Source organism: Chiloscyllium plagiosum, unplaced genomic scaffold, assembly GCF_037043375.1.
Source record: "Chiloscyllium plagiosum isolate Xiang-an unplaced genomic scaffold, Cpla_swu_hap1 HiC_scaffold_1, whole genome shotgun sequence".
NCBI lineage: Eukaryota > Metazoa > Chordata > Chondrichthyes > Orectolobiformes > Hemiscylliidae > Chiloscyllium > Chiloscyllium plagiosum.
Window position 1 is genome coordinate 89,839,351 of NW_028270139.1, and position 15,249 is coordinate 89,854,599.

Consider the following 15,249-nt stretch of genomic DNA (forward strand, 5'->3'; position numbering starts at 1 on the left):
TCTTCCTAATCATATACCTACCCAAATGCCTCTTAAATGTTGCAATTGTACCAGCCTCCACCACTTCCTCTGGCAGCCCATTCCATACACGTATCACCCTCTGTGTGAAAAGGTTGCCCCATAGGTCTCTTTTATATCTTTCCCCTCTCACCCTAAACCTATGCCCTCTAGTTCTGGATTCCTGACCCCAGGGAAAAGACTTTGCCTATTTACCCTATTCGTGCCCCTCATAATTCTGTAAACCTCTATAAGGTCACCCCTCAGCCTCCGCCGCTCCAGGGAAAACAGCCCCAGCTTGTTCAGCCTCTCTCTATAGCTCAAATCCTCCAGCCCTGGCAACATCCTTGTAAATCTTTTCTGAACCCTTTCAAGTTTCACAACATCTTTCCGATAAGAAGGAGACCAGAATTGCACGCAATATTTCAACAGTGGCATATTCAATGTCCTGTACAGCCGCAACATGACCTCCAAATTCCTGTACTCAACATTATGACCAATAAAGGAAAGTATACCAAACGCCTTCTTCACTATCCTGACTATCTACGACTCCACTTTCAAGCAGCCATGAAACTGCACTCCAAGGTCTCTTTGTTCAACAACACTCCCTAGGACCTTACTATTAAGTGTATAAGTCCTGCTAAGATTTGCTTTCCCAAAATGCAGCACTTCGTATTTATCTGAATTAAACTCCATCTCAGCCCATTGGCCCGTTTGGTAACCCTCTTCGCCGTCGACAACACCTCCAATTTTGGTGTCATCAGCAAACTTACTAACTATACCTCTTATGCTCGCATCCAAATCATTTATGTAAATGACATAAGGTAGAGGACCCAGCACTGATCCTTGTGGCACTCCACTGGTCACAGGCCTCCAGTCTGAAAAACAACCCTCCACCACCACCCTCTGTCTTCTACCTATGAGCCAGTTCTGTATCCAAATGGCTAGTTCCTCCTGTATTCCGTGAGATCTAACCGTGCTAATCAGTCTCCCATGGGGAACCTTGTCGAACGCCTTACTGAAGTCCATATAGATCACATCTACCGCTCTGCCCTCATCAATCCCCTTTGTTACTTCCTCAAAAAACTCAATCAAGTTTGTGAGACATGATTTCCCATGCATAAAGCCATGCTGATTATCCCTAATCAGTCCATGCCTTTCCAAATACATGTACATCCTGTCCCTCAGGATTCCCTCCAACTACTTGCCCACCACCGACATCAGGCTCACTGGTCTATAGTTCCCTGGTTTGTCCTTACCACCCTTTTTAAACAGTGGCACCACATTAGCCAACCTCCAGTCTTCCGGCACCTCACCTGTGACTATCGATAATACAAATATCTCAGCAAGAGGCCCAGCAATCACTTCTCTAGCTTCCCACAGAGTTCTAGGGTACATCTGATCAGGTCCTGGGGATTTATCCACCTTTACCCGTTTCAAGACATCCAGCACTTCCTCCTCTGTAATCTGGACATTTTGCAAGATGTCACCATCTATTTCCCTACAGTAAATAATGATGCAAAATACTCATTTAGTATCTCCCCCATTTTTTCATCTTGATTCATGGCTAGTTCTAGAGTAAAAAGTCAAAGTGTCATAGAGTCATACAGCATAGAAACAAGCCCTTCCATCCACCATGTCAATGCCAACCAACAAACATCAGACTGCACTAATCTCATTTAACTGCACTTGGGCCATAGTCCAGTATGGAAATGTGTTGCTGGACAAGCGCAGCAGGTCAGGCAGCATCCAGGGAACAGGAGAATCGACGTTTCGGGCATAAGCCCTTCTTCAGGAATGGGGAAAGTTTGTCCAGCAGGCTAAGATAAAAGGTAGGGAGGAGGGACTTGGGAGAGGGGCGTCGGAAATGTGATAGGTGGAAAGAGGTCAAGGTGAGGGTGATAGGTCAGACTGGGGTGGGGGCGGAGAGGTCGGGAAGAAGATCTCAGGTTAGGAAGGCGGTGCTGAATTTGATGGATTTGACTGAGACAGGGTGGGGGGAGGGGAAATGAGGAAACTGGTGAAATCTGAGTGCATAGTCCAGTATGCACCAGCATTTTAAGTGCTCATCCAGAAGCTTCTTAAAACCTGTGACAGTATCTGCCCCAACCACTCTATTATATTGTTCCATATATTTACTATACTCTGGGTGAAAAAAATTATTTCTCAGATCTCCTGTAAACCATTTGTTCCTTGCCTTAAACGTATGCCTTCTGGTATTAAACATGTCAGCTATGGGGAAGAAATTCTCATGACCTTCTCTATCTATGCCTCTCATAATTTTGTAAACCTCAAAACAGATCCCACGCTAGCCTCCTCTGCTCCTAGGAAAACAAACCCATTCTATCTCGTTTCTCCTCATAACTGAAGCTAATCAATATTAACAGTCATAGAATTGTACAGCACAGAAACAGACCCTTTGGTCCAACTCATCCATGCAGGCCAGATATCCCATTTGCCAGCATTTCAGCTATATCTGTCCTATTCATATACACATCCTGAGGCCTATTCAGCCTCATGGTTGAAACTTTATTGCTGGAACAGCACAGCAGGTCAGGCAGCATCCAGGGAACAGGAGATTCGACGTTTCGGGCACAGGCCCTTCTTCTCCTCCTATTCAGCCTCATGCCATAACTCCAACCCTCCAAACCCAGGAACATCCTCATAAATCTTTTCTGAATCCTTACAAATTTAATAACAACTTTCTTTTAGCAGGGTGACCAGAATTGAACACAATATTCTAAAAGTGGCCTCGCCAATGTCCTGTACGCAATGCACCGATCAATCCGAAGGGTCTATTTCTGTGCTGTATTACTCTATAACTCTGGACTCAATGCAGGCAGGGGTGCCAAATGCCTTTTTATTATCACTCTAGAATTCACTGATAATTCTATTGTTCTGCTCAGATAGCGTGTTACAAGTTGGTCTTGTGCTGTAATCACTACTGCAGCAACTGGCACTGCTCTGCATTGTGTTTTCCATTTGCCAACACTGAATGTAGTCCTTGTTGGAGGTCAGCTGCACCAGTGACCTCTGACCCCCCTCCCCCAGCCCGTGCCGCACGTGGATCCCCGGCTTCTACTTCCGGCGGGCGCGGTCGTGTACGCATGCGTGGCAGAGGCGGTGTTCGCTGTTGTTCCGGTGGCTGAAGGTGAGAGCTGGAGGCGAGAGAGGGAGGACGCGAGGGGACCGTGGGGTGGACCCCGCACGGGGGCCTCGAGGCTACTAGGCCGAGGCCGGCGGGGCCCGGGCCAAGAGCCAGAGCAGCTCCGGCAGGGAGAAGCGAGGATTAAGCTGAGGCTGGATCCAAGGAAGGTGTTTTTGTTTTTAAAGCAGACAAAGTGCTGGGAATACCCAGCAGGTGTGATACCATCTGTGGGGAGAGATGGTATCAGGGATCTCTCTTCAGAAAGTGTTGTTGTTGTTGTTGTGGAGGATGTGGCATCGCTTCAGGTTGAACCTGATGGGTGTGGGCTGAGCGAGCGAAGGAGAGAGAATCGCTCTCCAGTTCAAAAAAAATGGGAGCTGGATTGAAGTTTCAAGTGGGAAGACATCTCAAAGTTCAGATGCTTGCTCACTGGCCTGGACGATGCTGGGTAACCTGTAATCTTGGCCACAGCATAATTAGGAGTGGGGGCACAGATCAGAATTGAAATCTGCTGGAAATTTGAAATAAAATCAACAGCATGCTGGAGAAACTCAGCAGGTCTGAGTTAAGAGCCAGTCTGAGTTGGCATTTGGATTACAAATTCTTCAGAACTTGGAATTAAGCTTTTTAAGAGTGAAATCAGGAGCATATTTTCCAAACGTAGGATAGTGAAAAATTTGAAATGCTCCCCAACAGACTGGATACTGAGATAATTGACATTATCAAGATAGTATGCTTTGAGATTTGTGGGGTTTTTTTTTTGTAAGCCACAGCATTGAGACATGTAGAGCAAAAGTCGGAAGATGAAGTTGAAGTACAGATCACCTATGACTTAAATAAATTTAAAGGATGAATTGTTGATTGGAGTTGATATTGTCTCATATGAATTCATAACAAATCCAGTCAAATGTTATTGATGAAATAAGAGCTTCACTGCCTTGATCATTTGATAAGGCTATGCTGTTGTATTCAACTGCAGTACATGTAAAACTGAGAACATTCTAGTTGATAATTCAAATGACCTGAATTGCTTTTGCAGTATAAACATATCATATCATATTTAATATTTAAATATTCAAAATTTCCTATACAGCATCTAGTAAGATGGCAGTGGAGTAGTGCTTCTGAGCCTGTGGTTTGTCTGCTCCATTTGCTTTTTTCATTTTTTTTGCTCTTTTTATTTTAACTTATCTCTTCGTGAAGAGCTTGGTGGCAAGTAGGCCCAGCTCGGATTCATAACAGCAGTATCAGAGGCAAGTTTGTGTTCCTGGCGGCTTCTGTGTTTGAGGCGGTCCTCGTGCTGACTCATGGCTGCTGTGATGGAGGTGAGTTTAGGTTCCTGTGGTACCTGCTCTCATGGAGGCCAGTTTGGGCCCAGTATGAGACCTGGTGGCAGTGACCCCATTGGCTAGGTGGACTCAAAGTGGACTCCTAGCAGTGTTGGAGCTGAATTTGGGCAGGAGTGGTACTTGGCATTGGTGTCTGCATTGATGAGGTTCATTGAGGACTCATGGTGGCAAGTGTGTCAGGTGGAGCTGAGATGACGCTGAAGAGTGGTGACATGGCAAAAGGGTACTCACCAGGCCCATGGTCCATGGCGGAGCACTTAACAAGAAGGACTGTGAAATTGGACACCTTTTTTTCTTTCTTTTTCTCAGTTTTTTGCCTTTTATATTCTCTGTTTTAGTTTTGTTTTAAAATGGTGCTGGAGAGTAGTGACACTATACAACACTGTTTTTTGAAACAAGATACACATGACAATAAATAAATCAAATCAAATTTACTTTGCATCGGGATTAATAGAAAGTTATCAGCACTGACCACTGTTGAGAGAATTTTACAGCAGCATTTAGTGCCTGCATATTTGCAGATAAAGATGGAAATCAGGAAGTTTTTATCCAATTTACCTTGCTCTTCTACAATCTTTGCAACAATGACAACTTACCTATAGGCTCAGGATTAAACAATGTGAAGGGTGTGTGGTTATCCTATCCTAAAGTCAACTTTTAATTATGTGAATATTATTAGTCACTGTCAATTAGCCCCTCTGGCCCTGGTGGTTTGATTTTTACAAACATGAATTCCCATTCCTTTAGGATTTAATTATTGTTGCATATGTAATTATTTTGCTTTACATTTTCTGTCTCTTAAATTCACTATCTTGTTTTCTTTTCCTCAATTTGCTTTTTGTGGCTTATTTTAAATTAAGTATTGTTATTTCCTGAATGCAGAATTGAAGAGGTTGAGCATGTCTTTAAAACCTGGAACACTGTGATCAATGACCCTGCAGTCGTCTGCATGCTACGGCTCACTTGTGTTTTCGTGGTCAGTTTTAGTTTTGGCATAGATTCTGGAAAGTCACGCTGGATTGAAAGTTGCCACAGAACTCTGGTTTTCGAGAAAGAAGGAGACAGATAATAGGAAACTGAAATCTAGCTTAGACTGGCATCACCTGCCAGGAAAATGCTGGAATATTGTATTGTGAAAGTCAAAACAGGATACAAACAAAAATAAGAGTCAACATTTTGTTGGGGAACTTTGGATTAGGAGAAGTAGGCTGTTTGGCACTTTGCTTTTGAAAGGACAACTCAGCTAAACAGAATTTTTTGAGGATGTAACAAACTGGTTGGATGATGAGAAACCAGTGGATTTTCACAAGCATTCAGTAAGGTGCTACGTGACAGGTTTTTGCACAATATTAATGTTCATGGGTTTGAAGATAATACATTACCATTGTGGAAAGTTGGTTGAAGGAACAGAAGCAGGAAATTGGAATAAATGGGTCATTTTCAGTTGATATGATACGACTGGAGTGACACGATCAGTGCTGGGTCCTCAGCTATTCAGTCTGTTTTAATAACTTAGATAAATTCAGGGGCTGAGTATAATCTAATTTTGTTGACAAAAGTAGGTGCGGATGTTAGCTGAGAGGAGCATGTAAAGACTCTGCAAAGGAATAAAGTTGTCTTAAGTGAGTGGACTTAAACTGGCAGAGCTGGGGAAATGTGAAGCAACAGAAAAACCATGTTTATGTAATGGTAAAAAAATGATTAGACATTGATGCCCAAAGGAATTTGGGTACCCTTTTGGCTTCTTGCATAAAGTTAATATGGATTAAGAAGGTAAATGATTGTTGCCTTACATGAGGAAGGTTTGAAATAGATGTCCGTGTTGAGTCGGTTGCCAGAAATGGAGAACGTGAGGTCCAGGAAGAGGAGAGAGGTGTTCGAGATGGCCCAGGTGTACTTGAGGTTGTAAGGTGTTAGTGAAGTTGAAATTTTCAACCTCCTCATGGGTGGTGCCAATAACATTCATCAATGTAGTGGAGGAAAAGTTGTGGAATGATGCCGGTGTAACTGTGGAAGATGGACTGTTGTATGTGGAAGAACCAGGCATAGCTGGGGTCAATGCGGGTGCCCATAGCTACCTCTTTGGTTTGAAGGAAGTGGGAGGATTCAAAGGTGAATGAGGAAGTGTAACAAAGGTTCATTAGATTGATTGCTAGGATGAAAGGGTTTTTGTATGAGAGATCAAATAGAATAAACTTGTGTTAAGAGGCTGGTTCCGGCAGCTTGAGAATCTGGAACTAGTTTTAGTCGAAGGGATTGACTGTTTTGGTCTCAGATGAGGAGAAATTCCTTCACCTGAAATCTCTATGCAAGGGATTCCTCAATGCGAAAATGGTGAGCATTGATAGTTATGAGGGTCAGCCAGGGAAGTGGAGTTGAGGTGGAAGACCAGCTACAATCTTAATCATGAATAAAATGTGCTCAGAGTGGCCATGTAGTTTAGTCCTATTCCAATTTTAAAATATTTTCTTAAGCTCACAGACTTTCTTTACCATGTTCTCAGTAAGCTAAATGCACAGCTGGGTTCCTGATAATTTATAATAAGGTAAATATTAGAAATAAAAGTACAGAAATCCTTTATAAGGGATCATTCATGTATTAAAGTATACCTTTGCCATTTTTGTAATCCCCAATGGAAAACAAATCTTGGCTGTATAGCAGACGTGGTGTTAGCTTTAAAATCATATGGGGTTGAATCCCTCTGCTGCCTGCGATTTGAGTCTAGCCACGTGTGATATGTTTTGTCAGTTCACAAATGGATGCCAGCTGGGTTAACTCTCGGCTGTTGAACATCTTGCCTCAAGGGAGAGAAAAGCTGACATGGGATGCCATGGCCCCCACACAATATGCTCTTCAGGGATGCCTCACAGTAACTAAACATCTCACCTCATGGGAGGAGAAACTGATGATTCAAACTGATCTGGGCTCCACTAAGCATACCTCAAAGTAACTGAAGCAGCTTCTTTGGAGGGGCTGGCGTGGGGGTGGTAGTGGTAGGAAGACCAAGTGACAAAGGCCACTTCACCTCAACAGTGAGTGCATTTGCTAGCTGGGTGAAAAGAAGGATGGAGTTTTATTGACGGGGAGGTGTGTAAGTGCACAAAAGAGAGAATGTTAACAGCCTGACGCATTGATTAAATTAGCTCGCCTGGAATGCATCTTTCTGAAGTTGCATTTATTTTATATTTTTAAGTAAAGATGTTGCCTTTTTAGGTAATCTGATCAAGTTCATCTATAAAGGGTGTACAAATGGAAGGAATAGTTTGCAAATGACAGTTGACTTGGATACCCTCTATTTCAAAGAAAAGTCCATTTTGTGAGATCTTACGGAAAGCATGTGGGGTGATTGGAAGGCTTTACCATGTGCAGGGCCACATGGCCTCTTTCAGTGGTGTATAATTCTGATTTTCTTGAAAATAATTGAACAAAAATTGAAGAAATTATCTTAAGTTTAATGGGTAATAAGTGTTTCATACTGGGCCATATGGTTAGCTAGGCAAGAAAAGACTTAAAAAGATTTAGAAAAGTTTTATGGTAAATCTATAATATAGCACAAATGTTGGCTTCTGCCTTTGCCTGATGGACACTTGTCCTGTACAAAAAACACCACTGGGAAAAGGTCAACTCTGAAATCAAGAAGTCCAATGAATATCACCCACTCCACAACTTTAAAGCTTATCTGCTTGGACCTTAAAGCAAACTGCGTTTCACATTCTGACCATTTAATGCTCTGAAATCCATCCTCATTAGTTGAATGAAATAATATCTGCTGTCTTAAATGAACAACAGTTTACATTTTTATGTTACATTTTAATGCAATGAAATGTTCCGGGTGGTTCACAGTAGTATTATAAATTTAAAATATAAACTGAGCCACATTAGAGATATGTCAGATGACCCAAAGCTTGGTCAAATAGGTTTGAAGGTGTGCTTTAAAAGAAGAAAGTGGGGTGCTGAAATAAGGGGAGGGATTCCAGATGTTGGGGCCATGGCAGCTGAAGACACCAATTGTGCAGTTATGATTGGGAATGCACAAGCAGCCAGAGGAGCACAGAAGTTTTGGAGGGGATTAGAGAATCAGGGAGGGACCAAACCTTGGAGTGCTTTGAAATAAACATAATAATTTGAAAATCAAGGCAAGCAATAGGGGTTTTGAATGACCTCAACTTAAGAGTAGGACATGGGAGACCAATCAGGAGCGCATTGACATAAATAGTTTGAAATAGTTGAATTTTGCAAATTTCTTCAGTTGTTTGAAGCTTTTATGGAGTCATACAGCACGGAAACAGACCTTTTGGTCCAGCCAGACAATGCCAAATGTAATCCCAAACTAAACTGGTCCCATCTGCCTGTTCTTGACCCATATCCCTCCAGACCTTTCCTATTCATGTACTTATCCAAATGTCTTTTAAACACTGTTATATACAGTGGCATCTGCCGCTTCCTCAGCAAGTTCATTCCACAAGCAAACCATCCCCATGTAAAAAGTTTGCCTCATGTCTTTTTTAATCCTTTCTCCTCTCTTTAAAGATGTGCCCCCTAGTCTTGAAATTCCACATCTTGGGGAAAAGCCGACTGCCATCAACTCTATCTATACCTGTCATTATTTTATAAACTTCTATCAGGTCACCTCTCAACTCCTACGCTCCAATTTAAAAAATAATAAGTACACGCCTATCTTTATAACTCAAACCTTCCATACCTGGCAACATCCTGGTAAATCTCTTCTGAACTCTCTCCAGCTTAATAATATCCTTCCTATAACTGGGCAACTAGAACTGGACACTGTATTCCAGGAGAAGCCTCACCAATTACCTCACTCCTTCTTTCCCCCCCCCCCCCCCCCCCCAGAGTATCTGATTACTGTTTTAATGATGCTCCATATTATAGCTAGGAACCAGTTTGACTGCGAATATCAGTGATGGTGCGGATAGCATTAGTAGAGGTGCTCAGTCAAAACAACCTGTTGTTGGGATATTATGAGATGATCTATAGATTCAGTTCATATTATGATTAGTTAACATTAGCTAGATTTCAGAGAGAAATAATGATGTAAACACCATTGTAAATTTAGCTGACTTTTAAAACTATTTGACTAACATTTAATGACGTTTCTGACAAACTGAATGCCTAGCTCCTACCGTTTCCTTGAAATACTAGCAAAGGAACTCTACTTGAAAGGATTAGATAACAGCCCACAGCACTATGTCCTTTTAGAATCCAATAAATAATAATGAATTTTTAGTTTACTGTGGTAGCATTGCTGTCACACATAACAAAAAGTCATTAACCTAATATTTGTCAATAATATTATTTGTAAATCAAAAGAGCCAGTTCAATGTTAAATTTGGATTGTTCATGACCTTCAGACATATCTTGGGATTGGCCATGCAGTAAGCAACATTTATGTTCTAATTTTCACAATTCCTTTCTCTACCAGCAAAACTGGAGATCAATTTTTGCAGGGTGTGCTCTCCCTCTGGTCCTTTTTTGTTGATTTGCTTAACTCTGTGTCCTCTGTTTGGTGACTGTGCTATCAGAAGCAGTTTCTCAATATTTACCCAATCATTACTCTTCTTAAAACCTATATTAAAATTTTTCTCTGCTCCTAGAGGAGCAACCTTAGCTTCTCATCTTCCAACTGAAGTGAAGTTCCATATCTCTCCTGTCATTTTAAATTTGGCTATAAGAAGTTGGCAGGACAAGGTTTTTCTTATACAGTGTATATACATAACCACTCCAGTGGGTGACCACACAAATCATACATTTGAATCCTGGACTGCCAGCCCTCCGCATCAACGTTAAATTGAATCAGCACTATTGGGAACAGATTGGGAGAAACAAACAATGATATGAGTTGACTTGGGTTTTAGTGCTGTTTATTTAAAAAAGTTAAGTTGAAGTTTTGAAATTAGGATACATAGACTTATAAAACCAAAATGCAAATTAAAAATGCAGTAATCTAATAAATTATGTTTGACTTCAGTCGTGAGGATAGATTGAAGAAGTTGGGACTATTCTCCTTGGTCCTTGGGGAGAAGGCCAAGAGGAGATTTGAGAGGGTTTCTAAATCAGGTGTGAGCTGGACAGGGTAAATAAGGAGAAGCTGTTCCTGCTGCTTTTAAAACAAAAAGGACAGAGATTTCAAAGTGACTTGCAAAGAAAGCAGGAGTGATGTCGGTGGGGTGGGGGGGGGGGGGGGGGGGTGGGGTGGCGGCGAAGAAAACTGCCCCTCTCAGTGTGTAGTTATGGAGTTGGTTAACTCCGTTGCCTGGACTGCTGGTTTGCGGTGTAGAGTGATGCCAACAGTATGGGTTCAATTCGCTCACCAGCTAAGGTTATTATGCAGGTCTTGCATTCCCAACATTATCCCATGTCTGAAATGTGGTGACCCTCATGTTAAACTCAACACCAGTCATCTGTGTCTTAATGAAAGAGTGGGACAATGATCCTCTTGGCTTATGGCAAATTTACTTTAGGTATGGAATGTACCTCCTAGAAATGTGGTAAAAGCACACTCAATTGAGGAATTTAAATGGGCATTGGAAGATTATTTGGGTAGAAATGATGTTCAGAGATAAGGGGAGGTAAAAGCAGGGGATTGCCTCGGTAATAGAACCACTGCAGGCATATTGGACTGATTGGTCTCTTTTTGTGCTGTGACAATTCTGTGATGACATACTTGCCTTGTGCTACTCTCACTATACCTTGATGTACACATGCCCTTCTAACAGGGTACCTGCATTCAAGAAAAGCTGGGCTACATTCACTGATTAGCTCATAGCTTATGAGATATTTTGTTGGACTTGAAGTACTTCCCCTAAAGCTCTCCGTAGGATCTACATTTTATTTTCTGAATTCATGTTAATTGATCGGGCAACAGGAATGCTCGCACATGAACACTTGACTCAGTGCAAGTGTGATTCCTCATGAAGTTGCTCACCACAAATGTGGTGTGCTTTTCCTGTTGCAGATCTGGGTAGTATTGAGTTTTCCAGGCTTGAACCCTGGTTTTGGTGATATTCACACTTGTTGTTTCCTTGGCTTCAGTGAATGCAGCGAATTGTTATCAGCATCTCTCCGTAGTGCAACATTACAAAAAGTAGCTTTTGGAATTGCTCGACGAAGGGTGTATTTAAAAAATAAAAAGTGGAAAAAGTGTACTCTCGAAGTGAGTATTTGCATTAAATCAAATGCATTACTTTACTTTTCCAGGTTGTTGTGTAAACAAGAATGTTGGACATCAGAAGCTGGGCAGAGTACATTGTCGAATGGGCTGCAAAAGACCCATATGGATTCCTTTCAACAGTTATATTGGCACTAACCCCACTGTTCTTAGCAAGTGCAGTGCTTTCATGGAAACTGGCAAAAATGATTGAGGCCAGAGATCGAGAACAGAAGAAGAAACAAAAGCGTCAAGAAAATATTAATAAAGCAAAAAGACCAAAAAAGGATTGAACATACAACCAGGAGACATTCCTCATCATGAACAAAAATGCAGCTTGTTTTTCATCTTTAACAATTGCAGTTATATTGTACAATAACTTCCCAAGGATGGCACCATAATTCACTAACTGTTTCATTGGAAATTTGCTTCTAATATTTCAAGTTTTGGGGTTTTATGATATTCTTTAATATTGGGATAAAAACTTCCATTAATGCTTTACATTTTCTACTTCCTATTCGAAATGTACATTCTCATTCCTGTTTCATAAAACCTGTAATCTTGTGATTATGAAAGTGTATTGAATCACTGCACTGAAATCAATATATTGATACATTCATAAAAATAATGTTTGTGAGTCAATATAAGGTTACTGTTTCTGAATTGAAAAATAACCTCTAATTTATATTGAATTCTATTTTGCGAAGAACCTGAACCGTTATTGATTGGATTTAATTCACAGTTACAAAATAATATCGAGGAAGGAAAAACCTGCAGCCCTTTTATTTAATAATTATTTTGCATAGCAAAACCATTTTCAGATGAAAGTCTTTGTGGTATTTTTATTAGCTAATAACCGATATGAAGTAAATTGTTTTACACATCAGCATTACACCACTTGCATGTAATGTTATAAAAATGTTGCAAGCTGCTCTGTCTCAAAACAGAATTTTTGCCAAATAATTTTCCAAGCAGGTGGTGCTCTTTAATTCAGAGCATGGAGAAACTAAATAGTATCTTATATACTGTAAAGATTGTTATATGGTCTGTTGAATGGCATGAGTTGAATGTTGCTTTGTTGATTGTTAATGGCATCACTCATTAGTATGCTTTGTGGAGGCATTGTACATTGCAAAAGGGAATATCTACATAAGCTCTAAAGATATTATGAATCTGTGTTTATTATAAATGTGATGGCAGTAGACTGCTGCTAATGTGTGATGCATATCAAACTTTAATTACTGTACTTTAATTCCTTAAACTTTTAATTACTTAGCAATTTCCCACTTACACTAAACCTGCTTTATCTTACAAAATGTTAACTCTGCAATTACTGGAAATGTTATAAAAAATAACCTGGAAAAGACAGGCAATATTTGCAGGTTTGGTAGCAGCAATGGAGAAAAACATTTCAGGAAAGGTTATTGATCTCAAATGTCAAGTTTCTGTGCTCATGGATCCCCCCAGACCTGCTGAGTATTTCCAACATTTTATATTTCTATTACCAAATATGCTAGCTGATAACTGTACCAGCACAGCTTTTGCCAATAACCTGTGCTGGAATTTATCATTAGTCTATGGCTGAGCAAAAAATGGTGGGAATTTATAATTAACTGAGACCAAAAAGCTTTTGATGTTCTATACCAATCACAACAATTTTAATATAACAATTAACTCTCTGCAACCATTAGAGAATATTCCCATTACTGACCTTCAATCAACAGAGGGCCAATGGTAGTGGTTGGGCTTAAGCCACATCATAAGAGAAGGTTTCCCGTGTAGTTATTGGACTGGAATGATTTGCCTCCAGCCATCTTCCTTTGTGCGAGGTGCAATTCTTACGACTGCAAATTTTTGATTTCCATTTTTCTAGGGTTCTTAGAAGCTTCAATCTTTCAAATGCTACCTTGTGGCAAAGGGAGTCATTCGATCTAACAGCTTCCAACCTCTTTCACCTTTTAGAACAATGGCAGCAGACAGATGGGAACACTCTCTAATCAGCTTAGCTTGGAACTATCATGGTTTTTTCTTTGTCACTAGACCATAACCTGGGAATCCCTTCCTCTGGTACCTGGACTGTAATAATTTATGAATGTGGCTCAAATTCATCATTAGCTGTTAGGGTCAAGCAACAAATGTTGGCATTGCTGCTGCCACTCAAGTCATGTGAATGGATGTCTTCATGAATTAGCATCAGTTAATGCAAATAGTTTATTTTCTTTCAATCTTGAGCTACAGCCATTGCTGATAAATCTGCCAATTATTGCTTACTCTCAGCTTTTTTTGACAAACGAGTATGCTATTTTCTGTAGTCAGTGTGGCAAATAACGAAATATCTGCCGGGAGGGACATTTTAGGGTTTTCATGCAGTGCAATTGAAGTTATATTAATGCTAGGGACATATATGATTGGCTGCCTGTATCCTATTTTGTGACTAACAGGTTTTGGAGGTGTTGCTAAAGACTCAGCAATTTGCTGCAGTTTATCCCTTTGGTCCATTCGATATTATGAAGTAGTAAGGAAATTGCTTCCTACAGTGATGCATCATCCAAAAGTAGGCCTCTTCATTAGGAGAAAGTGAGGACTGCAGATGCTGGAGATCAGAGCATAAAAATATGTTGCTGGAAAAATGCAGCAGGTCAGGCAGCATCAAAGGAACAGGAGAACCGACGTTTCGGGCATAAGCCCTTCTTCAGGAATGAGGCGGGTGTGCCAAGCAGGCTAAGATAAAAGCTAGGGAGGAGGGACTTGGGGGAGGGGTGCTGGGAATACGATAGGTGGAAGGAGGTTAAGGTGAGGGTGATAGACTGGAGAGGGGGTGGGGGCGGAGAGGTCGGGAAGAAGATTGCAGGTCAAGGAGGCGGTGCTGAGTCTGAGGGTTGGGACTGAGAAAAGGTGGGGGAGGGGAAATGAGAAAGCTGCAGAAATCTGCATTGATGCCTTGTGGTTGGAGGGTTCAGAGGTGGCAGATGAGGCGCTCTTCCTCCAGGCGTCGTGTTGCCATGGTCTGGCGATGGAGGAGGCCAAGGACCTGCATGTCCTTGGCGGAGTGGGAGGGGGAGTTAAAGTGTTCAGCCACAGGGGAGTTGGATTGGTTGGTGTGGGTGTCCCAGAGGTGTTCTCTGAAATGTTCCACATGTAGGCGGCCTGTCTCCCCAATGTATAGGAGGCCACATTGGGTGCAGCGGATGCAGTAAATGATGTGTGTGTGGCGGTACAGGTGAATTTGAGACGGATATGGAAGGATCCCTTGGGGCCTTGGAGGGAAGAGTGGGGTGTGGGCGCAAGTTTTGCATTTCTTGCGGTTGCAGGGGAAGGTGCCGGGAGTGTAGGTTGGGTTGGTGTGGGGTGTGGATCTGACAAGGGAGTTGCGGAGGGAGTGGTCTTTACGGAATGCTGATAGGGGTGGGGAGGGAAATATATCCTGGGTGGTGGGGTCTGTTTGGAGGTGGCAGAAATGACAAAGGATGATACGATATATCTGGAGGTTGGTGGGGTAGTAGGTGAGAACCAGTGGGGTTCTGTCCTGGTGGCGATTGGAGGGGCGGGGCTCAAGGGCAGAGGAGTGGGAAGTGGAGGAGATGCGATGG

At 41.7% G+C, this 15,249-nt stretch overlaps 1 protein-coding gene across 3 annotated transcripts; it reads left to right on the forward strand.

Moving 5' to 3' along the window:
- Positions 1-3,052: 3,052 nt before the first annotated feature.
- smim15 (small integral membrane protein 15) lies at positions 3,053-13,924 on the forward strand. 3 transcript variants are annotated; one of them, XM_043689387.2, is made up of 2 exons: positions 3,053-3,148; positions 11,710-13,924. In XM_043689387.2, exon 2 carries the CDS (start codon positions 11,728-11,730, stop codon positions 11,950-11,952), a length of 225 nt encoding a protein of 74 aa, XP_043545322.1. In that variant the 5' UTR covers positions 3,053-3,148; positions 11,710-11,727; the 3' UTR covers positions 11,953-13,924. The 3 variants fall into 3 exon arrangements, with proteins under 3 accessions (XP_043545322.1, XP_043545325.1, XP_043545335.1); XM_043689390.2 differs by lacking the exon at positions 3,053-3,148 and adding an exon at positions 3,179-3,312; XM_043689400.2 differs by lacking the exon at positions 3,053-3,148 and adding an exon at positions 3,405-4,470.
- The last annotated feature ends 1,325 nt before the right edge of the window (positions 13,925-15,249 follow it).

Bases quoted from the DNA above. Each gene is read 5' to 3' on its own strand.
- smim15 (XM_043689387.2), top strand. From the start codon at position 11,728: ATGTTGGACATCAGAAGCTGGGCAGAGTACATTGTCGAATGGGCTGCA.